General features: G+C 38.5%; 1 protein-coding gene across 1 annotated transcript in view; it reads right to left on the bottom strand.

Moving 5' to 3' along the window:
• PTPN20 (protein tyrosine phosphatase non-receptor type 20) overlaps nt 1-7,154 on the bottom strand; it is a 32,589-nt gene extending 25,435 nt beyond the window's left edge. Inside the window, exons 1-3 of the mRNA XM_070364493.1 lie at nt 7,149-7,154; nt 6,931-7,031; nt 3,567-3,670 (exon numbers count right to left, since the gene is read on the bottom strand). Of these exons, the coding sequence (XP_070220594.1) occupies nt 3,567-3,670; nt 6,931-7,031; nt 7,149-7,154 (211 nt within the window). The remainder of the gene's footprint in view (nt 1-3,566; nt 3,671-6,930; nt 7,032-7,148) is intronic.
• Nucleotides 7,155-26,602: the final 19,448 nt, after the last annotated feature.

The following is a 26,602-nucleotide window of genomic DNA, read 5'->3' on the forward strand; positions in this document are numbered from 1 at the left end:
TAAGTGTATATATTGACAATTATGCCAAGGCAAGCAAGGCAAAAGAACCAGAGATCAAATTGCCAACATCTGTTGGATCATAGAAAAAGCAAGGGAATTCCAGAAAACCATCTATTTTTGTTTCATTGTCTATGCTAAATTCTCTGCGTGGATCACAACAAACTGTGGAAGATTCTTAAAGAGATGGGAATATCAGACCATCTTACCTGCCTCCTGAGAAACCTGTACGCAGATCAAGAAGCAACAATTAGAACCAGACATGGAACAACGGACTGGTTGCAAATTGGAAAAGGAGTACATCAAGGCTGTATATTGTCACCTTGCTTATGTAACTTATATGCAGAGTACATCAGGTGAAATGCTGGGCTGGATGAAGCACAAGCTGGAATCAAGATTGCTGGGAGAAATATCAATAACCTCAGATATGCAGATGACACCAACCTAATGGCAGAAAGTGAAGAGGAACTAAAGAGCTGCTTGATGAAGGTGAAAGAGGAGAGTGAAAAGCTGGCTTAAAACTCAACATTCAAAAATGAAGATCACGGCAGCTGGTCCCATCACTTAATGGCAAATAAATGGGAAACAATGGAAACAGTGACAGACTTTATTTTGGAGGGCTCCAAAAGCACTGCAGACAGTGATGGCAGCCATGAAATTAAAAGATGCTTGCTCCTTGAAAGAAGAGCTATGACAAACTTAGCACATTATAAAGTAGAGACATGACTTTGCTGACAAAGAGACATTACTTTTGCTGATACAGTCAAAGTTATGGTTTTTCCAGTAGTCATGTATAGATGTGAGAGTTGGACCATAAAGAAGGCTGTGCGCCAAAGAATTGATGCTTTTGAACTGTGGTGTTGGAGAAGACTTGAGAGTCTCTTGGACAACAAGGAGATCAAATCAGTCCACCCTAAAGGAAATCAATCCTGAATATTCATTGGAAGGACTTATGCTGAAGCTGAAGCTCCAATACTTTGGCCACCTGATGCGAAGAGCCGACTTATTGGAAAAGACACTGATGCTGGGAAAGACTGAGGGCAGGAGGAGAAGGGGGCAACGGAGGATGAGATGGTTGGATGACATCACTGACTCAATGGATGTGAGTTTTAGCAAACTCTGGGAGATACAGAGGGTGTCCCTGGTGGCTCAAATGGTAAAGAAGTGAGATAAAGAAGGACAGGGAAGCCTGGCATGCTGCAGTCTATGGGCTCACAAAGCGTCAAGCACAACTGAGTGACTGGACTAAAACAAAACACATACAAGACATGGATGGGAAAAAGAAAGAACTTTTGTCCTCTCTGGGACCAAGTGTTTAGAAGTCCCTGGATCCTGGAATCTGAGATGAGAGTATATGCAGAGTCTAACACACCTCTGACTCTAATTCTAAAACCGATCAAGCATGCACGTGTGCATACACACACACACATCACAAGGATTAAGAGGATCTATATAATTGATAGCACTAAAATAAATGTATAACATACATCTCTATATGCTATATACAATTGTAAGTAATTTGGATGGCATCACCGACTCAATGGACATGAGTTTGAGCAAGCTCAGGGAGATGATGGAAGACAGGGAAGTCTGGAATGCTGCAGTCCATGGGGTTGCAAAAAGCTGGATATGACTGAACGACTGAACAACAACAAAAACAATAATGATATATTATACTACAGATACAGATCTATATTATATAGCTGTATACTTGTAACCAATCATAACAAAAGAGAATACATTCTATTTAATAGTACATATGAAAATTTTCTGAAAAACTAATGGTCTTTTAGGTCATGTCAATAATCTAGATTCTAAACATCTAAAATTTTAAAGATCATGTACACTGGCCAAAATGCCATAAATCTAGAAAGTCAGTATTAAAATAATTTTTTTTAATATAAATTTTGAGGGATTTCCCTAGTGCTCTGGTGGTTGAGAATCTGCTTTCCAATGCAGGGGGTTCGATCCCTGGTTGGGGAACTTGGTTCCCACATGCCTCAGGGTAACTAAATCCACACACCTCAGTTGCTGAGCCCAGGTGCCTCAACTAGAGAGACTGCACGTCACAATCTACAAAGTCCATGCGCTCTGGAGTCCATGCATCACAACTAGAGAGAAGCCTGGCGCCACAACAAAGATCCCACATGCTGCAACTAAGACCCAACACAGCCAGAAAAACAGAGAAAAATCCTGATACATAAAAGGGCTCTCATTTAAAAAAAAAAAAAAAAAAACAGAATAATTCTGAGGTAAAATGAGTAAGTGAAATCTCTTTCCAAAGCCAAATCTTATAACAAAAATCAAGTAAATACCAGCAAAAATACACAAGAAGCAATTAAACAAAAGAACTAGCATAAAGAAGAGATAGAAGTTTCTAAGAATCTGCACTGCCATGAGAAACTCATCTTGTCTTGGACCCTATTATACCCAAAAGCTCTTTCTAGAGGCGAAAATGAGGAACTGTTGGTGGGGAGAGGCAGTCACAGAAATCCTAAAATTTCCCACAAGTATCTCTAGGAAGCCTAGAAATGAAGTCACTCAGTCGTGTCCGACTCTTTGCGACCCCGTGGACTGTAGCCTACCAGGCTCCTCTGTCCATGGGATTTTCCAGGCAAGAATTCTGGAGTGGGTTGCTATTTCCTTCTCCAGGAGATCTTCCCGACCCAAGGATTGAACCCAGGTCTCCTGCATTGTAGGCATATGCTTTACCATCTGAGCCACCAGGGCATAGCCACTAGGAAGCCCAAGGAGCAGACAAAATTCCCATTCAAAGCCATTTTGATCATCTTCCATCCCCAACAGAAACACCCGTTTGGCTTCTCAATGTGTTCTAGCCTTGCTGGGAAAAAAACTGCTGAGAGAAGGCAGAGACAGTATTATGGTTTACTTTATTATTCATACCTATATTTTCTTTTTTCCCACATATGATAATGTATAGTCCCCCAAAAAAGCTATTATTTTACTTACAAAGTAACTGCTGCTGCTACTGCTGCTAAGTTGCTTCAGTCGTGTCCGACTCTGTGCGACCCCATAGACGGCAGCCCACCAGGCTCCCCCGTCCCTGGGATTCTCCAGGCAAGAACACTGGAGTGGGTTGCCGTTTCCTTCTCCAATGCATGAAAGTGAAAAGTGAAAGTGAAGTCGCTCAGTCGTGTCCGACTCATAGCGACCCCATGGACTGCAGCCCACCAGGCTCCTTCGTCCATGGGGTTTTCCAGGCAAGAGTACAAAGTAACTATTGTGCAACAAATTCAAATTAAGTAAATGAAGAAGCAGGTCATATTTACTCTATAAAAGTTGTTAAGAAATAAACAGCTCATTTTATTAAATTGGCATGTTTGCTATACTAAAATACTTAAAGAATAGATAGAAATGTAGCCTTTATTAATGTGAGGTATGGAACAGTTTCTTCATTTTTAAAGGAAAATCCTAGAAAATCATCTTTTTCCCTTTTGAAAAAGTTTTTCCTAGCTCTTTTCCTGCATCTCTATTGGAAATTTCTTTGTGCATACCTCTGAAATAGAGCCTCATCAAGAATCTGCTAATAAAACGGGATGAGGTCATACCCTGAAGTGCAGGATGGGAAGGCCCTGCAAGCTCTTCATCCTCACTGCTCGACTTCTGCTTTAGAAAGAAGCTACTGGTTTTCCGCAAGGTGCCGTCATTCTCACTAGAAAAGAAATTTATATTTGTCCATGGCTTAGAGAATGTACGTGTATTTAAGAGAGAATCTCTGATAATCTACATTAACTAGTCAATTGACATTCACCTCCATTTCAGTTCAACCACCCGCTTCCACTGTCAACCCCAGGAACTGGCCCAGTTTCAAAGAGAGAGTTCCAAAGTCCCAACGTCTGATCACAAACTCCAACTTTAGCTTTCACTTCGCTTGCAAACCAGCCACCTTAGATCAACCCCCCTATTCATTTCTTTCATGCTTTACCCAGGCTGCGGTAGAAGAACAGTACGGGGGTCACTGGGCTTTCTAGCATCAGCAGAGAACCATTTGGAAAACACTGGTGTGTCTACTCCGTTTACTCTACCACTCCTAATTTCTGAACTACCGTTCTCATGTGCTACCTTTCTCAATGCTCTGCCTTAGCAACAGTGCAGCCCCTTCCATGAAATGTAAGCCAGAAAGTAAGAACTTTTTCAACTTACTCTCTTTAAAAGTGTACACTTAAGTGCATCAACATTCTTCATTATTCCTTGTTTTCTCCATGTTCAGAATTAATCCTTTCAGGTTTTCACCTCTATGCTGTCTCCTCTGAGACATTTTTCTAAAATTATGTTTTCTTCAGTTCAGTTCACCTCAATTCCGTCGCTCAGTTGTGTCCGACTCTTTGCGACCACACGGACTGCAGCACGCCAGGATTCCCTGTCCATCATCAGTTCCCTGAGCTTGCTCAAACTCATGTCCACTGAGTTGGTGATGCCATCCAACCATCTCATCCTCTGTCGTCCCCTTCTCCTCCTCCCTTCAACCTTCCCCAGCATCAGGGTCTTTTCAAATGAGTCAGTTCTTTGCATCAGGTGGCCAAAGTATTGGAGTTTCAACTTCAGCATCAGTCCTTCCAATGAGCATTCAGGACTGATTTCCTTTAGGATTGACTGATTGGATCTCCTTGCAGTCCAAGGGACTCTTAAGAGTCTTCTCCAACATCACAGTTCAAAAACATCAATTCTTCCACGTTCAGCTTTCTTTATAGTCCAACTCTCACATCCATACGTAACTACTGGAAAAACCATAGTTTTGACAAGATGGACCTTTGTTGGCAAAGTACTGTCTCTGCTTTTTAAAATGCTGTCTAGGTTGGTCATAGCTTTTCTACCAAGGAGTAAGCATCTTTTAATTTCATGGCTGTAGTCATCATCTGCAGTGCTCTTGGAGCCCTCCAAAATAAAGTCTGTCACTGTTTCCATTGTTTCCCCATCTATTTGCCATGAAGTGATGGGACCGGATACCATGATCTTAGTTTTTTGAATGTTGAATATTTTCTTAATATAACTAATTTCTCCCTACCTACAAATTCTTCCATATCGTAAGAATAGACATGAATCAACTGATTCTCTCTCATCTTAAAAATAAAAAACCCTTAAAAAACCCTTTAATCTTTCTATCTCCATCGAAATACTGTGCTATATACTCTATCAGGTTCTCAAATACCAGCCCACGTTCCCTTTCCACTTCCTTTCCACCTTCTCACTACTCAGTGTACTCACTTACGCTATCAGCTGGGCTCTTTTTGCACTTTCATTTGCAAGCCCATTTAGCAAAAGGCTCCTAATGTGATTTCTGGGTCTGCTCTCCAATTTCTGAGAAAATTCTCCCCTAAATGAAAATTTAGGTGGTGTACTTTCCCACCAACCTCAGGATAGACTCAGGCTCCTCACTGAAACCATAAATCCAGGAGGCTAATAGTCTCACCCTTGCCTACTTTTCTGTCCTCATCTCTATTAATTTCCTTTATGTACTTTATGCCTCAGCCTTAACAAAGTAAATGTCTTTCCCTTTTGTTTCTGTGGGTCATAACAGGTTCCTAACTCTTTGCTCCTCCCCCCTTTCTTGAGTTACTGTAAACATCCACTTTCTCCATTTCCTAGCAGCTGTCTTTCAGCATCAAGCCTCCTTCCTGATAGATAACAGATAGATGGATGACTGATAGACAGATAGGAAGATGCAAAAAGACTCCATCTGTGCTTTATTTTCATTCTAACAGACTGAATAAAATGTGTACTCCTTGGTTTCACATATATTCAGTTCACTCAAACTATGGCCCACTTTATATTTTCTGTCTCTCATCTTCCCAAGCTTCCTGGAATTCCAAGAAACGTATATCCTATAACTCTTGACACATAACATTTCTCACCAATAATAAGATATTTTCACGGCTCCTTATTTTTACTCAAACTTCTTCCCACAGCTTGAAATTTTCTTCCCTTGTTTCACCTGCTGAATCTCTGTTTATTTAAGATCCTAAATCCAACCAAAATCTCTTTTCCTCAAAACAGCTGCTGGAGAACTCTCCCCCTTGCATAGTTTTTGTTTTCTGTACCCACAATCCTTGGACTCTGATTCTATAACAATATTTACTACTGTATTTAACTTTGTCTTTTAGGTGTCTGAGCCCCAACAGTAAACTACAGAACAAGAACTATTAATATTTTGTATTTGTATACAGTGCTTAGTATGTAATTAGTATCTAATAATTAGTATATATTAGTAACATATAATATTATCTCAAAACACTTTTGAATTAATGTTATTTATTATTCATTTAATGCATTTCTGAAAGTTGTTTATACAACTGTATACTATATACCTTATTATGCAGTGCTCTTCCAGTGACTGTAGCTAATATTACTTACAAATCTCTAAGAAAATATGACTCAATAAAATATTTTCTTATTTAATGTCTTTGTACATAACACCTAAATTAGAATATTTTATAAGCATTAAAGTTGCTGTTTCTTTTGTTTCTAATGGAAATTTACTTTTTCTCCAAGTTTTTAAATTTTTTCATATATAGTATTCACCATGATAATAGTTCCATTTCTAGTATACATTATTTTCTTTCTGGAAATATGTAATGTCTTATAAAACTTAATTGTGTACTAAGCTTTACCTTACTTCAAGTACACTGCCCCATCCAAGAACTCAAAACACACTTACAAAGGTTTTGGAACTGGGTAATTGTTGAGATGATAGAGAAACTGAATTCTTTAGGAATACCTTTTTCTTGTGTTAATATCATATTTAAGAGATCATAAATACATCCTATTTCTAGATAAGTCAGATTGTACTTACTACAAAGTACTATATTTTTAAAATTAATCAAACATTTGAGGGCCGCTATTCAGCCTCCATCAAAGGTTTAGCTATGAATATGAATAAGCAGAAAACTTACTAAATAAGCATATTAGTTATACCTTTCAGCCTCGTCTTTAAACTGATCTTCAAAATCATCACTATGTTGGAAATCTCGAAGAAAGACTTTTAGCTTCCTTGAGTTAACTTCATTTTGAAAAACCTATAGGCGTATGAAAAAAATTATAGCTATGTTTTAGGAATCAATAGTTTAAGAGAAAATGATTTCTATAGCTTCTCATGATGAGCAATAAGGTCTTCAATAATAGAATTAAATCACAATCATGGTGTGATTTCTACTCTTAGAAAATCACTTGAAATGTATATCTCCCTTTCAATATTTTCCAATCCATCAAAACAGCATGTAGAGTACCATGCACATATAAATTATTTCTATTGAATCACCCAAGTTTTAATCATCCAAGTTATTTTCCAAAAGTTCATAAAAAGAAAGCTTATTTTTCTTAAAAAAAAAAAAAAAGATTACTATTGCAGCCCAGAAGAGATTCTTATAATGAGTGCTTATTTCATTTAGCTTACTCAGATGACCATTATATCTACTACTGCAGGTAGGAATCCCTCAGAAGAAATGGAGTGGCCATGATGGTCAACAAAAGAGTCCGAAATGCAGTACTTGGATGCAATCTCAAAAATGACAGAATGATCTCTGTTCGTTTCCAAGGCAAACCATTCAATATCACAGTAATCCAGGTCTATGCCCCAACCAGTAACGCTGAAGAAGCTGAAGTTGAACGATTCTATGAAGACCTACAGGACCTTTTAGAACTAACACCCAAAAAAGATGTCCTTTTCATTATAGGGGACTGGAATGCAAAAGTAGGAAGTCAAGAAACACCTGGAGTGACAGGCAAATTTGGCCTTGGAATACGGAATGAAGCAGGGCAAAGACTAATAGAGTTTTGCCAAGAAAATGCACTGGTCATAACAAACACCCTCTTCCAACAACACAAGAGAAGACTCTATACATGGACATCACCAGATGGTCAACACCGAAATCAGATTGATTATATTCTTTGCAGCCAAAGATGGAGAAGCTCTATTCAGTCAGCAAAAACAAGACCAGGAGCTGACTGTGGCTCAGACCATGAACTCCTTATTGCCAAATTCAGACTGAAATTGAAGAAAGTAGGGAAAACCACTAGACCATTCAGGTATGACCTAAATCAAATCCCTTATGATTATACAGTGCAAGTGAGAAATAGACTTAAGGGCCTAGATCTGATAGATAGAGTGCCTGATGAGCTATGGAATGAGGTTCATGACATTGTACAGGTGACAGGGATCAAGACCATTCCCATAGAAAAGAAATGCAAAAAAGCAAAATGGCTGTCTGGGGAGGCCTTACAAATAGCTGTGAAAAGAAGAGAAGTGAAAAGCAAAGGAGAAAAGGAAAGATATAAACATCTGAATGCAGAGTTCCAAAGAATAGCAAGAAGAGATAAGAAAGCCTTCTTCAGTGATCAATGCAAAGAAATAGAGGAAAACAACAGAATGGGAAAGACTAGGGATCTCTTCAAGAAAATCAGAGTTACTAAAGGAACATTTCATACAAAGATGAGCTCGATAAAGGACAGAAATGGTATGGACCTAACAGAAGCAGAAGATATTAAGAAGAGATGGCAAGAATACACAGAAGAACTATACAAAAAAGATCTTCATGACCCAGATAATCACGATGGTGCGATCACTGACCTAGAACCAGACATCCTGGAATGTGAAGTCAAGTGGGCCTTAGAAAGCATCACTATGAACAAAGCTAGTGGAAGGGATGGAATTACAGTTGAGCTATTCCAAATCCTGAAGGATGATGCTGTGAAAGTGCTGCACTCAATATGCCAGCAAATTTGGAAAACTCAGCAGTGGCCACAGGACTGGAAAAGGTCAGTTTTCATTCCAATCCCAAAGAAAGGCAATGCCAAAGAATGCTCAAAGTACCACACAATTGGACTCATCTCACATGCTAGTAAAGTAATGCTCAAAATTCTCCAAGCCAGGCTTCAGCAATATGTGAACCATGAACTTCCTGATGTTCAAGCTGGTTTTAGAAAAGGCAGAGGAACCAGAGATCCAATTGCCAACATCCGCTGGATCATGGAAAAAGCAAGAGAGTTCCAGAAAAACATCTATTTCTGCTTTATTGACTATGCCAAAGCCTTGGACTGTGTGCATCACAATAAACTATGGAAAATTCTGAGAGATGGGAATACCAGACGACCTGATCTGCCTCTTGAGAAATTTGTATGTAGGTCAGGAAGCAACAGTTAGAACTGGACATGAAACAACAGACTGGTTCCAAATAGGAAAAGGAGTTCGTCAAGGCTGTATATTGTCACCCTGTTTATTTAACTTATATGCAGAGTACATCATGAGAAACGCTGGACTGGAAGAAACACAAACTGGAATCAAGATTGCTGGGAGAAATATCAATAATCTCAGATATGCAGATGACACCACCCTTACGGCAGAAAGTGAAGAGGAACTCAAAAGCCTCTTGATGAAAGTGAAAGTGGAGAGTGAAAAAGTTGGCTTAAAGCTCAACATTCAGAAAACGAAGATTGTGGCATCCGGTCCCACCACTTCATGGGAAATAGATGGGGAAACAGTGGAAACAGTGTCAGACTATTTTTCTGGGCTCCAAAATCACTACAGATGGTGACTGCAGCCATGAAATTAAAAGATGTTTACTCCTTGGAAGAAAAGTTATGACCAACCTAGATAGCATATTCAAAAGCAGAGACATTACTTTGCCAACAAAGGTTCATCTAGTCAAGGCTATGGTTTTTCCTGTGGTCATGTATGGATGTGAGAGTTGGACTGTGAAGAAGGCTGAGCACCGAAGAATTGATGCTTCTGAACTGTGGTGTTGGAGAAGACTCTTGAGAGTCCCTTGGATGCAAGGAGATCCCACCAGTCCATTCTGAAGGAGATCAGCCCTGGGATTTCTTTGGAAGGAATGATGCTAAAGCTGAAACTCCAGTTCTTTGGCCACCTCATGCGAAGAGTTGACTCATTGGAAAAGACCCTGATTCTGGGAGGGATTAGGGGCAGGAGGAGAAGGGGACGACAGAGGAGGAGATGGCTGGATGGCATCACCGACTCGATGGCCGTGAGTCTGAGTGAACTCTGGGAGTTTGTGATAGACAGGGAGGCCTGGCGTGCTGCGATTCATGGGGTCGCAAAGAGTCGGACACGACTGAGCGACTGATCTGATCTGATCTGAACACACTAATAAATTAAGATTATTTATCTTTATTTCTGTGCTTGTGTAATTTAATCCAGTAATTCTAGGCATGTCTCTGCCGTGAGACTTTGTGCTACTAAATGGACTTCAGTCCACATTGTTGACTTTGCACTGTCCTGTCCAGTACCCAGACCACTGGTAAATAAATTGAATATAATTAAAGGGAAAAAACACCTTAAAATAAGGAATAAGTAATCAATATTTTTGCCCTCAATTCTGCTTCAATTAACCCATTCATCTGACAGTTCTTTTCTGGGTCCAAATACATGGAGATACTGTTCTAAGTGCTACAGATAAAACACTGAATAAGAGGCATGATGTGTTCTGCCCATGTGAAATGCATACATTCTCACGGGGAAAGAGCAAATACACCAGCAAACATATAAAAGCTAAAATAATGCAGTAACAAAGTATGGTGATACTTAATCACCATGTACCTAAAAGATAGAAGGAAAGTTAGACAAAGAGACAGGAAAGCATCCTGACCAAAAGGAACAGCAGGTCCAAAGTCCAGAAGGCCGCCACGGTCTGGCCTCTGCCTAATTTTCCACCCTCAGCTCCCACCTATTTCTTAGGCAGCATCTCCAGCCATACACTGTGTTATGCCTTGTCATCTTTTTGAAGTGTCTTTTGATGATTCTTATTTTGTGAAACATTAATCCTTTCCCCTCTTCTTAGTCCATATTCATGTGTATGTGTTTTGCTTGATTCCACGAAATTTCCTAGACTTGAAATACTTCTTGTGGGTATGTATACACTTGTGGACATATATACAGCTGACATTCTAGAACATGGACTGAAGCACAATTCATTTTAAATACAAGCATATTAATGGTATAACTACCTAGAACTCTTATCAAGCACATTCGTTTTGCAGTATAAGTCAAAACATATCACTTCTTAAGTTTTAACTTCACATAAATAGCCACTAGTGGAGGTGATGGAATCCCAGCTGAGCTATTTAAAATCCTAAAAGAGAAAAAACAAACAAACAAACAAAAAATCCTAAAAGAGGATGCTGTTAAAGTGCTGCACTCAATATGTCAGCAAATTTGCAAAACTCAGCATTGGTCACAGGACTGGAAAAGGTCAGAAGGGCAATGCCAAAGAATATTCAAACTACCCTAAATTGTATTCGTTTTGCATACTAGTAAGGTTATGCTCAAAACCCTTCAAGCTAAGCTTCAGCAGTAAATAAACTGAGAACTTCCAGATGTACAAGCCGAGTTTAGAAAAGGCAGAGGACCCAGAGATCAAATTGGCAACATTAGTTGGATCATGGAGAAAATAAGGGAATTCCAGAAAAATACTACTTCTTCATTGACTACACAAAGCCTTTGACTGTGAGGATCACAACAAACTGTGGAAAGTTGTTAGAGGTGGGAATACCAGATCACCTTACCTGTCTCCTAAGAAACCTGTATGCAGGTCTAGAAGCAACAGTAAGAACTGGAATGGAAAAACAGACTGGTTCAAAATTGGGAAAGAAGTACAAGGCCGTTTATCGTCACCCTGCTTATTTAACTTATATGCAGAGTACGCCATGGGAAAATGCCAGACTGGATAAATCACAAGCTGGTCTGGTTGGTGATGGCCAGGGAAGTCTGGCGTTCTGCAGTCCATGGGGTCACAAAGAATCGGACATGACTGAGTGACTGAACTGAGCTGCATCACTAGCCAGTCCCTGAATTCGTCACACTGTGATTTCATCAGGAAATGCGACTTTATCTTTTTCTGCCACACCTTCACCCCAAATTTACAAAAACAAACCCTTTCAGTACAACCTATCACCACTGTCTGGCTGTTGCGTATGAGTTTTCAGTCTGAGCAGTTCAAAGCACTATTTTTCCTCTCAGAATAACCAGTTGTATCCGCACCATAAATTGAACAGACCATTCTATCCACAATGCCACTTGTCACAGAAGGAGTTCCCATATATGCATAGGTCATCTTCTGTAATCTCTAAGCAGTTTCATCTGTCTTATTTGCCACTTCCTAAATTACTACCACATTTCCTCAACCCTTAAGGTTTATAATGAGTCTTGATAATCTGCAGTTATCCCAGTTCTCATTCCACCACATACACACTTTGCCTTCCTTTCCTAATACTGCATATTTTTGGCCTTCTGTTTCCCCAAGTAAGTTTGATTCAGCTGATTAAATCTCTCTCTCCCTCACCTACAAACACACAAAATTTGAAATCTGTATTAAAACTAGGTTAAAATAACTTTGTAATTTAAATTAAGAAAAACTGTTATCTTCATTATATTAAGTTTTATTATCCATTAATATGACATGAGTTCAGTTCAGTCACTCAGTAATGTCTGACTCTTTGTGACTCCATGGACTGAGGCACACCAGGATTCCCTGTCCATCACCAACTCCCAGAGTTTTCTCAAACTCATGTCCATCAAGTTGCTGATGCCATCCAACCATCTCATCCTCTGTCATCCCTTTCTCCTCCCACCTTCAATCTTTCGCAACATCAGGATCTTTTCAAATGAGTCAGCTCTTCACATCAGGTGGCCCAAGTATTGGAGTTTCAGCTTCAACATCAGTCCCTCCAATGAACATTCAGGACTGATTTCCTTTGGGATTGACTGGTTGGATCTCCTTGCAGTCCAAGGGACTCTCAAGAGTCTTCTCCAACACCACAGTTCAAAACCATCAATTCTTCGGTGCTCAGCTTTCTTCACAGTCCAACTCTCACATCCATACATGACTACTGGAAAAACCATAGCCTTGACTAGATGGACCTTTGTTGGCAAAGTAAAGCCTCTGCTTTTTAATATGCTGTCTAGGTTGGTCATAACTTTCCTTCCAAGGAGCAAGCGTCTTTTAATTTCATGGCTGCAGTCACCATCTGCAGTGATTTTGGAGCCCCCCAAAATAAAGTCTCCCGCTATTTCCACTGTTTCTCCATCTATTTGCCATGAAATGATGGGACTGGATGCCATGATCTTTGTTTTCTGAATGTTGAGTTTTAAGCCAACTTTTTCACTCTCCTCTTTCATTTTCATCAAGAGGCTCTTTAGTTCTTCACTTTTTGGCATAAGTGGGTGTCATCTGCATATCTGAGGTTATTGATATTTCTCCTGGCAATCTTGATTCCAGCTTGTGCTTCTTCCAGCCCAGCATTTCTCATGATGTGCTCTGCGTATAAGTTAAATAAGCAGGTGAGAATATACAGCCTTGATGTACTCCTTTTCCTATTTGGAACCAGTCTGCTGTTCCGCGTCCAGTTCTAACTGTTGCTTCCTGATCTGCATACAGATTTCTCAGGAGGCAGGTCAGGTGATCTGGTATTTCCATCTCTTTCAGAATTTTCCACAGTTTATTGTGATCCACACAGTCAAAGGCTTTTGAATAGTCAATAAAGCAGAAGTAGATGGTTTTCTAGAATTCTCTTGCTTTTTCCATAATCCAGCGGATGTTGGCAATTTGATCTCTGGTTCCTTTGCCTTTTCTAAAACCAGCTTGAACATCTGGAAGTTCACGGTTCACATATTGTTGAAGCCTGGCTTGGAGAATTTTGAGCATTACCATGTTAGCATGTGAAATGAGTGCAATTGTGAGGTAGTTTAACATTCTTTGGCATTGCCTTTCTTAGGGATTGGAATGAAACTGACTTTTTCCAGTCCTGTGGCTACTGCTACATTCTCCAAATTTGCTGGCATGTTGAGTGCAGCACTTTCACAGCATCATCTTCCAGGATTTGGAATAGCTCAACTGGAATTCCATCCCCTCCATTAGCTTTGTTCGTAGTGATGCTTCCTATGGCCCACTTGACTTCACATTCCAGGATGTCTGGCTCTAGGTCAGTGATCACACCATCGTGATTATCTGGGCCATGAAGATCTTTTTTGTACAGTTCTTCTGTGTATTCTTGCCACCTCTTCTTAATATCTTCTGCTTCTGTTAGGTCCATACTGTTTCTGTCCTTTATTGAGCCCATCTTTGCATGAAATGTTCCCTTGGTATCTCTAAATTCCCTGAAGAGAACTCTAATCTTTCTCATTCTATTGTTTTCCTCTATTTCTATTTCTTTGCAACGATCACTGAAGAAGGCTTTCTTATCTCTCCTTGCTATTCTTTAGGCTAATAGAGTATTGCTGAGAGAATTCACTGATCACAGTAAACACCCTCTTCCAACAACAGAAGAGAAGACTCTACACATGGACATCACCAGATGGTCAACACTGAAATCAGATTGACCATATTCTTTGCAGCCAAAGATGGAGAAGCTCTAAACAGTCAGCAAAAACAAGACCTGGAGCTGACTGTGGCTCAGATGATGAACTCCTTATTGCCAATTCAGACTTAAATTGAAGAAAGTAGGGAAAACCACTAGACCATTCAGGCATGACCTAAATCAAATCCCTAACGATTATACAGCATAAGTGAGAAATAGATTTAAGGGACTAGATCTGATTGACAGAGTGTCTGGTGAACTATGAACAGAGGTTTGTGACATTGTACACAAGACAGGGATCAAGACCATCCACAAGAAAAGGATATGCAAAAAAGAAATGGGGCCATGCTTACACTTTGACAAGATCCCTCCCATCTCCAAAAAGACATGCTAAAAAACCATTTGTATATAACTCATTTGCTAAGAAAAAGTGACATCAACTGAGTGAGAAGTCCTACCATAATTTAAACCTGAGATATACTTTAAGCCATGCTTCAAAATAAACTAGATTATATTTATCAAAGAAGCAAACTGTTCTACATAGCTGTAATTCAAATAAGGCTCACTCAGGACTCTAACATGTCTCTGATGGAATGAAATGTGATTTGGTTAACAATGCCAAGAAGGCACAAAGAGAAATATTTTAAATTATCAAGATGCCAGGTCTTTTTGGAGAGTGCTCTTTTTGTCAAATTAATATCAAAGAAAAGATTGGATACATTTTTCCAAGGAGCCTAAGTTAACTATTCAGCACTATATATGCCAAAGATTTATGAGTGAAATTGCTAAGAGATTGAAGCCTGGTTTCCAGTCTTTTTTATGTGACTTGAAGAGCTGTATGATCACAGACAAATCATTTCAGCTCCCTGGGACTTAGTTTTTTCACCTTTAAAGTGAGTGTTGGAATAAAAATTTATTTATCTATCTACTAAATCTAGTCATCAACACACAAGTCTATGAAGTCTAGACAGTTCCTAGGGACAGCATCATAACTGAAAGACTATCAACTGACTATAATACCAAATTAATTCATGAAATGTAAGCAAGGCAAATTCTAATAAAACTAGCTGATTTTCACAACATATTCTAAAAACACCCAGAAGTATTCTAAGATATTCTTTTCTAAAAGGAAACTTTAAAGAGTATCATAACTCATCCTACAAAAGTCAAGTCATAAAATACAGAGGAAAAATCCAAACTATAAAATATACTCAGTTACTCAAAAAAAATCATATACATTTTCTTTAAATAGATAACTTTGAAAAAATTTAAAAAATAAGATATACTCAGTTCTAGAAGGCAGTCAAGTATGGTTATGTAAAGGATCTACTCGAGACAGTCCATGAAGTTTCTCACTTCCAAATATTTCTCCAAGTAGAAAATCATTCAGATCAGAGAGAAGTATCAGCAGGGGAACTGAGAACCGTGGATTACACTGAGAAAGACTGCCAGCCACAAAGGGGATGGCTGCTTAGATGTGGCCATCTTACATGTCCAGAGGAATGGACGGACTTCTACATGAGGGAACAATCAAGCCACAGTGATGTTTTTCAAAGCGGGAGCATACCTGTCAGCCCTGGGTGGCAGCGGCAACCAAATTGGGAAAGTGGGGGAGACAGTTCCTGCTCTGGGCACTGATTTTTATCTCTATTAATTCTGGAACCTACTGGAAGTGAATATGAGGACAGCAACATGATTGAAGTCCCAAAGCTCCAATAGATCAGATAAGAAAAAAGGGCAAGGCACCCACCAGATGAAAATGCATTTCCCTTTTCGTAAAGGACAGAAACGGTGTGGACCTAACAGAAGCAGAAGGTGTTAAGAAAAAGTGGCAAGACTACACAGAAGAACTATACAGAAAAGATCTAGTGACCCAGATAACCGTGATGGTGTGACCACTCGCCTAACGCCAGACATCCTGGAGTCTGAAGTCAAGTGGGTCTTAGGAAACATCACTGCAAACAAAGCTAGTGGAGGTGACGGAATTCCAGGTGAGCTGTTTAAAATCCTAAAAGATGATGCTGTGAAAGTACTGCACTCAATATGCCAGCAAATTTGGAGAATGCAGCAGTGGCCACAGGACTGGAAAAGGTCAGTTTTCACTCCAATCCCTAAGAAAGGCAATGCCAAAGAATGCTCAAACTACCACACAATTGGACTCATGTCACACGCTAGCAGAGTAATGCTCAAAATTCTCCAAGGCAGGCTTCAACAGTACGTGAACTGAGAATTTCCAAATGTTCAAGCTGAATTTAGAAAAGGCAGGGGAACCAGAGATCAAATTGCCAACATCCATTGGATCACAGAAAAGCAAGAAAATTCCAGAAAACCATCTACTTCTGCTTTATTGACTATGCCAAATCCTTTGACTGTGTGGATCACAACAAACTGGAAAATTCTTATGGATATGGGAATACCAGACCACCTTACTTGCTTCCTGAGGAACCTGTATGCAGGTCAAGAAGCAACAGTTAGAACCAGACATGGAACAATGGACTGGTTCCAAATTGGGAAAGGAGCACATCAAGACTGTATACTGTCACCCTCCTTATTTAACTTATATGCAGAGTACATCATGAGAAATATCGGGCTGGATAAAGCACAAGCTGGAATCAGGATTGCCGGGAGAAATATCAGTAACCTCAGATATGCAGATGACCCTACCCTTATGGCAGAAAGCAAAGAGGAACTAAAGAGGCTCTTGATGAAAGTGAAAGAGGAGAGTGAAAAAGCTGGCTTAAAACTCAACATTCAAAAAACTAAGATCATAGCATCTGGTCCCATCACTTCATGACAAATAGGGTAAACAGTGGAAACAGTGACAGACTTTATTTTCTTGAACTCCAAAATCACTGCAGATGATGACTCAGCCATGAAATTAAAAGACACTTGCTCCTTGAAGAAAAGCTTTGACCAATCTAGACAGCATATTAAAAAGCAGAGACATTACTCTGACAACAAAGGTCGTCTAGTCAAGGCTATGGCTTTTCCAATAGTCACATATGGTTGTGAGAGCTGGACTATAAATAAGGCGGAGTGCTGAAGAACTGATGCCTTCAAACTGTGGTGCTGGAGAAGACTTCTGAGAGTCCCTTGAACAGCAAGGAGATCAAATCAACCCTGAATACTCGTTGGAAGGACTGACGCTAAAGCCGAAACTCCATGATTTTGGTCATCTCATGGGAACAGCTGAGTCATTGGGAAAGTCCCTGATGCTGGGAAACATTTAGCACAAGAGAAGAGGGTGTCAGAGGATGAGACGGCTGCTGGCATCACTCGTGCAATGACATGAACCTGGGCAAACTTCAGGAGACGGTGAGGGACAGGAAGGCCTGCTGTGCTGCAGTCCATGGGGTGGCAGAGAGTCAGACATGACCGGGTAACTGAACAACAGCAACAACAGAGCCAACCAGCAGAGATCCCTCTCCTTCCAGGCTTACCTTATGATTCACTGGTCTAGGTGTCGTCTCCTGACTCGATGAATGCAGGTCGTCGTGACATGATGAGTAATGCAGGTCTTCACAGCTTGATGAATGCAGGTCGTCGTGACTTGATGAGGGAAGGTCATCATGAGGTGATACAGGCAAAGGTACATTCAGGTTTTTCATATCAGAGTCCTTTCCTCGCTGATCTTCTCCTGAACAAAGAAAAGGAAAGAACTGATTAAATGTAAAGGGTTACAGAGGACAGGTTGACACTTAGTGAGAAAAGTGAAGTTACATGAGGGGAATTTTCATCCACTTTTCCATTTTAGAGTCACCTCATCTTAATCTATATTAATCACTTTTTTCCTTGCTTTTAAAAAATAACTTAGCAAACATGATCCTACCTCTAGGATTTTCCTCAGAAAGTGGATTTTTGAGCAGTCCCTTTGTTCCTGCTTCCATATTACTCAGTAAAGGACTCTTCAGGAAAATTCTAAATATATACCACCTACAGAACCTATGCACTGGGATCGATAGAATTCAATTCTTCTGTGTTTCAGAGTCTATTTCTTGGATAAAGAATAGTGTGTTATGTAAGTCTTATTTTTACATTTTGTATTGTTAATAATAAATCAGAAATATGTTAGTGTACATAGAAAGCTGTTTTAGACTTTATTGAAGAATGTCATATGAATCATCCCCACCACTGTTGGCTTTATGTTAAGATTTTTGGTAATTACTCTGCTAATTTCACTCCACAGAATCTTTCATAGAAACCAAGGGAGTTATTTTTCTCTGATCTTAGAAGTGAGCACTCAGAGTACTGTTTCTTATATCACAGTAAACTTAAACATTACGATTTAGAAATTTATAACATAGCATATTAAAAAATCAACAATAAAAAGTAAAGCATAGTAAACAAGTACAGTAAAATGGAAAAATGCATTTCTTAATGTGTCAAAAAAGGAAATCAAATAGAAATTATGAACTATAACATGAATTAACTTTCTAAGTATATATTAAGAAATATCAATGAAACACAACATATTAAAACTAATGTGAAGTGGCTAAGGAAGTGTTTAAAGGGGAAATGTATAGTTGGAAAAACAGTTTTTAAAAGACAGAAGAAATGAAAAAAATGTATTTTGTATTCAATAACAAAGGCCAAGAATAACTGAGGAAATCTCGCAAAACAGAAAGATATCACAAAGAAAAATAACAAATAGAAAATAAGCTAACATAACATAATAAGAATAATCAACAAAATCAAAAGTTGTTTCTCTGAAATCAAAGGCTTAAAAATATACAAACTTGTTTCACTACACCTTATAATAGCAAAAATGAAAAAAAAAAAGGCACAATCACAAATCCAACTATCATTTTAAGAACTAATAAGAAAATTCAATTAGACAAACTTGATTAAATGGAAACTTTTATAAAATTATAAATTATCAAAATCTACTCAAGAACATACAGAAAGTCTGAATAGTATAACTATTTAGAAAGTTAAACCAATAATAAAATGTCTCACACCCTGGAGGAAAAAGGAATCTGGACCCAAACAGATCCCCAGATGACATTTTACCAAATTTCCAATGAACAAAAATCTTTTTCTTATGCAAACTGTTTTAACAAAAATGTTAAGTACTGATATTTCATTTATATTAAAAGGTTAGCAAATCCTGACATGAAAACAATGCATGTAAAATACAAGTAAGAAAATTACAAGTCAAATTCAAAAATGGACATAGCTGCAAAAGTCCTAAATAAAATACGACTAAATGATACAGTGGAAAAAATGCACAGATGAAGATTTATCTCAAGAATTCAAAGTACGCTCAGTTTCACAAAAATCTGTCAATGCAAAATGGCATATTAACAAAAAAAAGGACAGAAGTCCTATTATCATCTGAACATAAAAAAATCATATGAAAAATTCAATAGTATTTCAAGGTAGAAACAGAAGAAAACTTCTTTAATTTATAGACAAGTTTATCTAATCAAAATATTGAACCAACATTATCCTTAATGGCAAAACTTTAGACACATTCTCATTGTTTTAAAGAAAATATAAGAAAGCCTACTACTTATTTAACATTAAAGACATAATGACTGGGGAAAAAGCAAGTAAATTGTTATCTGCAAATACTGTAATTGTCTACATAGAAAATTAAAGAGACTCCAAGGTCAAATACTAGTAATAATAAGAAAGTCTGACGAAAGAGTTGACATGAGATCAATAAATTAGGATCATTCATAGGCCAACAACCAGATACTGCAACTGCAAAGGAAAATGTGTCATTCACAGTAGCAATAAAAATACAAGGTAATAGAAATAGACCAAACCAAAAATGTATAGTGAAAATTGCAAAATTTTGTTAAAAGTTACAAAAATAGAATGAATAACCTATATTTCATACAAATGAAAACTCCTATCATAATAATGGTAAGTACCCTTTAAATTAAACCACAGATTCAATGCAAATCTGATAAATATTCAAGTAGGATGTGGGGGGGTATTTGCGTGTGTGTGTGTGTGTGTGTGTGTGTGTGTGTGTGTGTAAACAAACTAGGAAACAGAAATCTAAGAACAGGAAAACAATTCTGGAAAAGGAGAACAGACTGGGTGTATTTGCCCTATAAGACAGCAATACTTACTATAAACTAAAGTCATCAAAACAGTGTGAATTGGTGAAAGGATGGGAAAGCAGGTCAGTATAAAGGAACTGAGATTCAAAAACAGTCCTGAGCCTGTAAGAGCATCTGCCATCTGATAACAAGGGCAGTGCAGATTAGAGTGGGGAAAGTACTAAAATAAATGCAGACAACACAGGAATACAAAGGGTCATAAGAGACTATTAGCGGCAACTACATGCCAATAAAATGGACAACCTGGAAGAAATGGACAAATTCTTAGAGAAGTGTAACTTTCCAAAACTGAAACAGGAAGAAATAGAAAATCTTAACAGACCCATCACAAGCACAGAAATCAAAACCATAATCAGAAATCTTCCAACAAACAAAAGCCCAGGACCAGATGGCTTCACAGCTGAATTCTACCAAAAATTTAGAGAAGAGCTAACACCTATCCTACTCAAACTTTTCCAGAAAATTGCAGAGGAAGGTAAACTTCCAAACTCATTCTGAGGCCACCATCACCCTAATACCAAAACCAAACAAAGATTCCACAAAAAAAGGAAACTACAGGCCAATATCACTGATGAACATAGATGCAAAATCTTTAACAAAATTCTAGCAAACAGAATCCCACAACATATTAAAAAGATCATACATCATGACCAAGTGGGCTTTATCTCAGGGATGAAGGATTCTTAAGTATCCACAAATCAATCAATGTGATACACCACATTAACAAATTAAAAGATAAAAACTGTATGATTATCTCAATAGATGCAGAGAAAGCCTTTGACAAAATTCAACATCCATTTATGATAAAAGCTCTCCAGAAAGCAGGAATAGAAGGAACATACCTCCACATAATAGAAGCTATATATGAAAAACCCACAGAAACATTATCCTCAATGGTGAAAAATTGAAAGCATTGCCCCTAAAGTCAGGAACAAGACAAGGGTGCCCACTCTCACCACTACTCCATCAACATAGTTTTGGAAGTTTTGGCCACAGCAATCAGAGCAGAAAAAGAAATAAAAGGAATCCAGATTGGAAAAGAAGTAAAACTCTCACTGTATGCAGATGACATGGTCCTCTACATAGAAAAACCCCAAAGACTCCACTAGAAAATTACTAGAGCTAATCCATGAATACAGTAAAGTTGCAGGATATAAAATTAACACACAGAAATCCATGCATGAGGCAGGGTGCTCAGGGCTGGTGCACTGGGATGATCCTGAGAGATAGGATGGGGAGGGAGGTGGGAGGGAGGGTCATGATAGGAAACACATATGCACCCATGGCTGATTCATGTGAATGTATGGCAAAACCACTACAATATTGTAAAGTAATTAGCCTCCAATTAAAATTAAAAAATAAAAATAAAAAAATAAAGTATAGGCTGCACACCAGAAAAATAAAATAAATGAGGCTGGGACAGTTGGTTTACCTACCATAAAAGAAAGATCATATCCCTTCCTCACTGCATAAGATCAAAAATCAAAATATACAAAATAAAAGAGACTATTTTTATTATTTCAGAGTAGAGACAGATTTGGGAATCATGAAAGCAGAGTTTATATAAGAAAAAACTGATATTTGAATATTCATTTAAAAGATAGTATCAAAAAATAAGCATTTACTAGGGGAAAATGATATAACTGATGACAAAATTTATCTAGGATATATAAAGAATTCTTAAAATTCAATAAGAAGAGAAACCAACTATTACTGATGTGAGAATAGAGAAAATTTACCTCATGTCCTCTGGGAAACTCCTTTAACCACTAGAAAAAAAAAAAAAAAAAAAAACTGAGCAATAAGATATGGTCCTCTGAATGCTGTGGGATACAAGTCTAACACTCCTGATAATGAATGTTAAAATTGCACCATAGCTCCCTAAAGCCCCTGACATTGGATATCACTGCCACCATTGCCTCATATCCAGATTTAAACAACAGTGAGCTCTTCAAACCTAAGAAGGAGCTTCAAATGCTACAGAGGTCAGTTACATGGAAAAAAATGTCTAGAATAATTATTAACAAGCAATTCATAGAAGAAGAAGAATTAAAGACTAATAAATGTATGAAAAACTGTCCACCATCAGTTAATAAAGAAACTGACTTTCACTTCTGCCCATGAGGGATTCAGTGCTGCAAAACTTATTCACAACCAGAAAACAGGACAAAAGTGCATGTGACAACAACTTTCAGATACCGTAAGATAAGCCTGGAGTATCTTATCACACAAATAAAGTCATTAAACACTCAGAAAACAAAAGGATGGGTTATGTCAAAGAGACACAGGAGTCAACCTGAAAGAGCTCCCAAGGGCCCAGACTGGAACAATTTGAACAAAGTAAATAACATAACTAGATTATAGTATAAATTATAAAATACATATGCACGAGTCCATACTGATATGCTGCTGCTAAGTCGCTTCAGTTGTGTCCGACTCTGTGCAACCCCATAGACGGAAGCCCACCAGGCTCCCCCGTCCCTGGGATTCTCCAGGCAAGAACACTGGAGTGGGTTGCCATGTCCTTCTCCAATGCATGAAAGTGAAAAGTGAAAGGGAAGTCGCTCAGTCGTGTCGGACTCCTAGCGACCCATGGACTGCAGCCTACCAGGCTCCTCCATCCATGGGATTTTCCAGGCAAGAGTACTGGAGTGGGGTGCCATTGCCTTCTCCGATACTGATATAAGCAAATTAATAAGTAAATAAGTAGAGGAATAGAAACAAATCTTCTTTATAAGGCAACCCCAAATAATATACATATACTAATATTACTCCCTCCTCTAGGACGTAAAGCTTCTTGCTCCCTTCCCACCTATGGGAGCAGCCTTATTTTTTGACCTCTTGAATATTGCTCTCCTCTTCTAATGCCACTGCCATTGTTCAAGTTGTCACCATTTGTCTTAATTACTGCCACTGCCTTTTAACAAGCCTGCTATTTTCACACTTACTATCCATCCAATACATCCTCAAGACTGAAATGAGAGACATAACAGATAACAGAAACAGACATATAGGAGTTCTAGATGTTGGCATTAACAAAGTCTTTTAAAGTAATATGTTTGTGTATAATATCATGTATGAAACGAGTCACCAGTCCAGGTTCGATGCACGATACTGGATGCTTGGGGCTGGTGCACTGGGACGACCCAGAGGGATGGTATGGGGAGGGAGGAGGGAGGAGGGTTCAGGATAGGGAACACATGTATACCTGTGGTGGATTCATTTCGATATTTGGCAAAACTAATACAATATTGTAAAGTTTAAAAATAAAATAAAATTAAAAAAAATAAAGTAATATGTTTAAAGCATAATCAAAACAAATGAAAATCTACGAAAGGAACTGAATGAAAGATTTCTGTGGTTTAAAAGCAATACAATAGAAGCAACCTACAATAAATTCATCAAAAGAGGGATGGATAAAGAAGATGTGGCACATGTATAAGATGGAGTATTATCATCTTTATTACCACTTTTTACATCTTATTATATTTATTACATCCTATTACCGTTTATTCAGTTCAGTTCAGTCACTCAGTCGTGTCCGACTCTTTGCAACCCCATGAACCCCAGGACGCCAGGCCTGCCTGTCCATCACCAACTCCCGGAGTTCACTCAAACTCATGTCCGTCGAGTCGGTGATGCCATCCAGCCACCTCATCCTCTGTCGTCCCCTTCTCCTCCTGCCCCTAATCCCTCCCAGCATCAGTCTTTTCCAATGAGTCAACTCTTCCCATGAGGTGTCCAAAGTACTGGAGTTTCAGCTTTAGCATCAGTCCTTCCAGTGAACACCCAGGACTGATCTCCTTTAGGATGGACTGGTTGGATCTCCTTGCAGTCCAAGGGACTCTCAAGAGTCTTCTCCAACACCACAGTTCAAAAGCATCAATTCTTCGGCACTCAGCTTTCTTCACAGTCCAACTCTCATATCCATACATGACCACTGGAAAAACCATAGCCTTGATTAGACGGACCTTTGTTGGCAAAGTAATGTCTCTGCTTTTGAATATGCTATCTAGGTTGGTCATAACTTTCCTTCCAAGGAGTAAGCATCTTTTAATTTCATGGCTGCAGTCACCATCTGCAGTGACTGTAGAGCCCCAAAAAATAAAGTCTGACACTGTTTCCACTGTTTCCCCATCTATTTCCCATGAAGTGATGGGACCAGATGCCATGATCTTCGTTTTCTGAATGTTGAGCTTTAAGCCAACCTTTTCACTCTCCTCTTTCACTTGCATCAAGAGGCTCTTTAGTTCCTCTTTACTTTCTGCCGTAAGGGTGGTGTCATCTGCATATCTGAGGTTATTGATATTTCTCCTGGCAATCTTGATTCCAGCTTGTGCTTCTTCCAGCCCAGCGTTTCTCACGATGTACTCTGCATATAAGTTAAATAAACAGGGTGACAATATACAGCCTTGATGTACTCCTTTTCCTGTTTGGAACCAGTCTGTTGTTTCATGTCCAGTTCTAACTGTTGCTTCCTGACCTGCATACAGGTTTCTCAAGAGGCAGGTCAGGTGGTCTGGTATTCCCATCTCTCAGAATTTTCCACAGTTTATTGTGATCCACACAGTCAAAGGCTTTGGCATAGTCAAAAAAACAGAAACAGATGTTTTTTTGGAATCTCTTGCTTTTTCCATGATCCAGCAGATGTTGGCAATTGGATCTCTGGTTCCTCTGCCTTTTCTAAAACCAGCTTGAACATCTGGAAGTTCACCGTTCACGTATTGCTGAAGCCTGGCTTGGAGAATTTTGAGCATTACTTTACTAGCGTGTGAGATGAGTGCAATTGTGCAGTAGTTTGAGCATTCTTTGGCATTGCCTTTCTTTGGGATTGGAATGAAAACTGACCTTTTCCAGTCCTGTGGCTGCTGCTGAGTTTTCCAAATTTGCTGGCATATTGAGTGCAGCAGTTTCACAGCATCATCTTTCAGGATTTGGAATAGCTCCACTGGAATTCCATCCCCTCCACTAGCTTTGTTCGTAGTGATGCTTCCTAAGGCCCACTTGACTTCACATTGCAGGATGTCTGTTACCGGCCATAAAAAAGGACAAAATAACGCCATTTGTAGCAACATGGAGGGACCTAGAAGCCCTTATATGAGGGAGGTGAGACAAAGACAGATATCATATGATATCGCTTATGTGTGGAATCAAAAAAAGGGTACAGGTGAACTTATCTACAAGACGGAAGTAGAGCATGTAGAAAACAAACTTCTGGTTACCTGGAGATGAGTGGGGGAAGAGGTGAATTGGACGACTGAGACTGACACATACAGACCACTACATATAGAGTAGATAACTAATAAAGGCCTCCTGTACAGCATGGGGAACCCCTCAGTACTATGTAATGGCCCATACGGGAAAAGAATCTAAAAAGGAATGGATATACGTATAACTGACGCACTTTGCTGCACACCTACACAATATTGTAAATCAGCTATACTCCAATAAAAATTTTAAAAATAAGAAAGTAGTTTGGCTCTTGCTTCGTCTCTCTCTTATTTTGGATTTTAAATTCATCCATATGTTTAACTTTTCAATTTTACAAAGAATCATCTTTACTTGAGAAAAGAGGTAGTTCACTAAGTGGCAATAAAGAATAAAAGTATAAATTACTATAACAATGTAGTTTTTTTGAATATAGAAAAATACATTCAGAATCTGAAAAGTTCTACCAATAAACTATGAGAATTGCTAATTTTATTTTTATTTCTTTCAAGAAAGCACACCCAGTTGAGTCACTTGCATATTAATTTGCAAGTGTCTTAAGAAAATTAATGACAAATATTCTTTGTATACTGTTTTTTGTCCTTTGCCCAGAGGCTAAAACAAAGTCATGGAGTGCGTAGGATGTAATAGGAAAGAAGCTGAGTCAAATTATAATTTAAAAGATTCCTTTAAAATTTAAATTTCATCAGGTTCTCAAATAGAAGGTCAGAAGATAATTGATAGAATGGTTAGTGCACAGTTAGCTTAAAATGGGAAAAGTATCAAGCAGATTTTTTTAAAAATCCGGTTACACAAAAGGAAATAAATAATCCTGGACAGTAAACACAGCAATGTAAATTAAAGGAAGCTCAAGGCATCATTTCAAAACAAGTAAATTAACCACAATTCTTTTTGCTATGATAACACCAAATGTGGTGAGATTACAGTATAACCAATATATTGCTGGTAGTGTGATATAAACTCTTCTAATAATAAAA

Source organism: Bos mutus, chromosome 28 (assembly GCF_027580195.1).
Source record: "Bos mutus isolate GX-2022 chromosome 28, NWIPB_WYAK_1.1, whole genome shotgun sequence".
In the NCBI taxonomy this organism is placed as follows: domain Eukaryota; kingdom Metazoa; phylum Chordata; class Mammalia; order Artiodactyla; family Bovidae; genus Bos; species Bos mutus.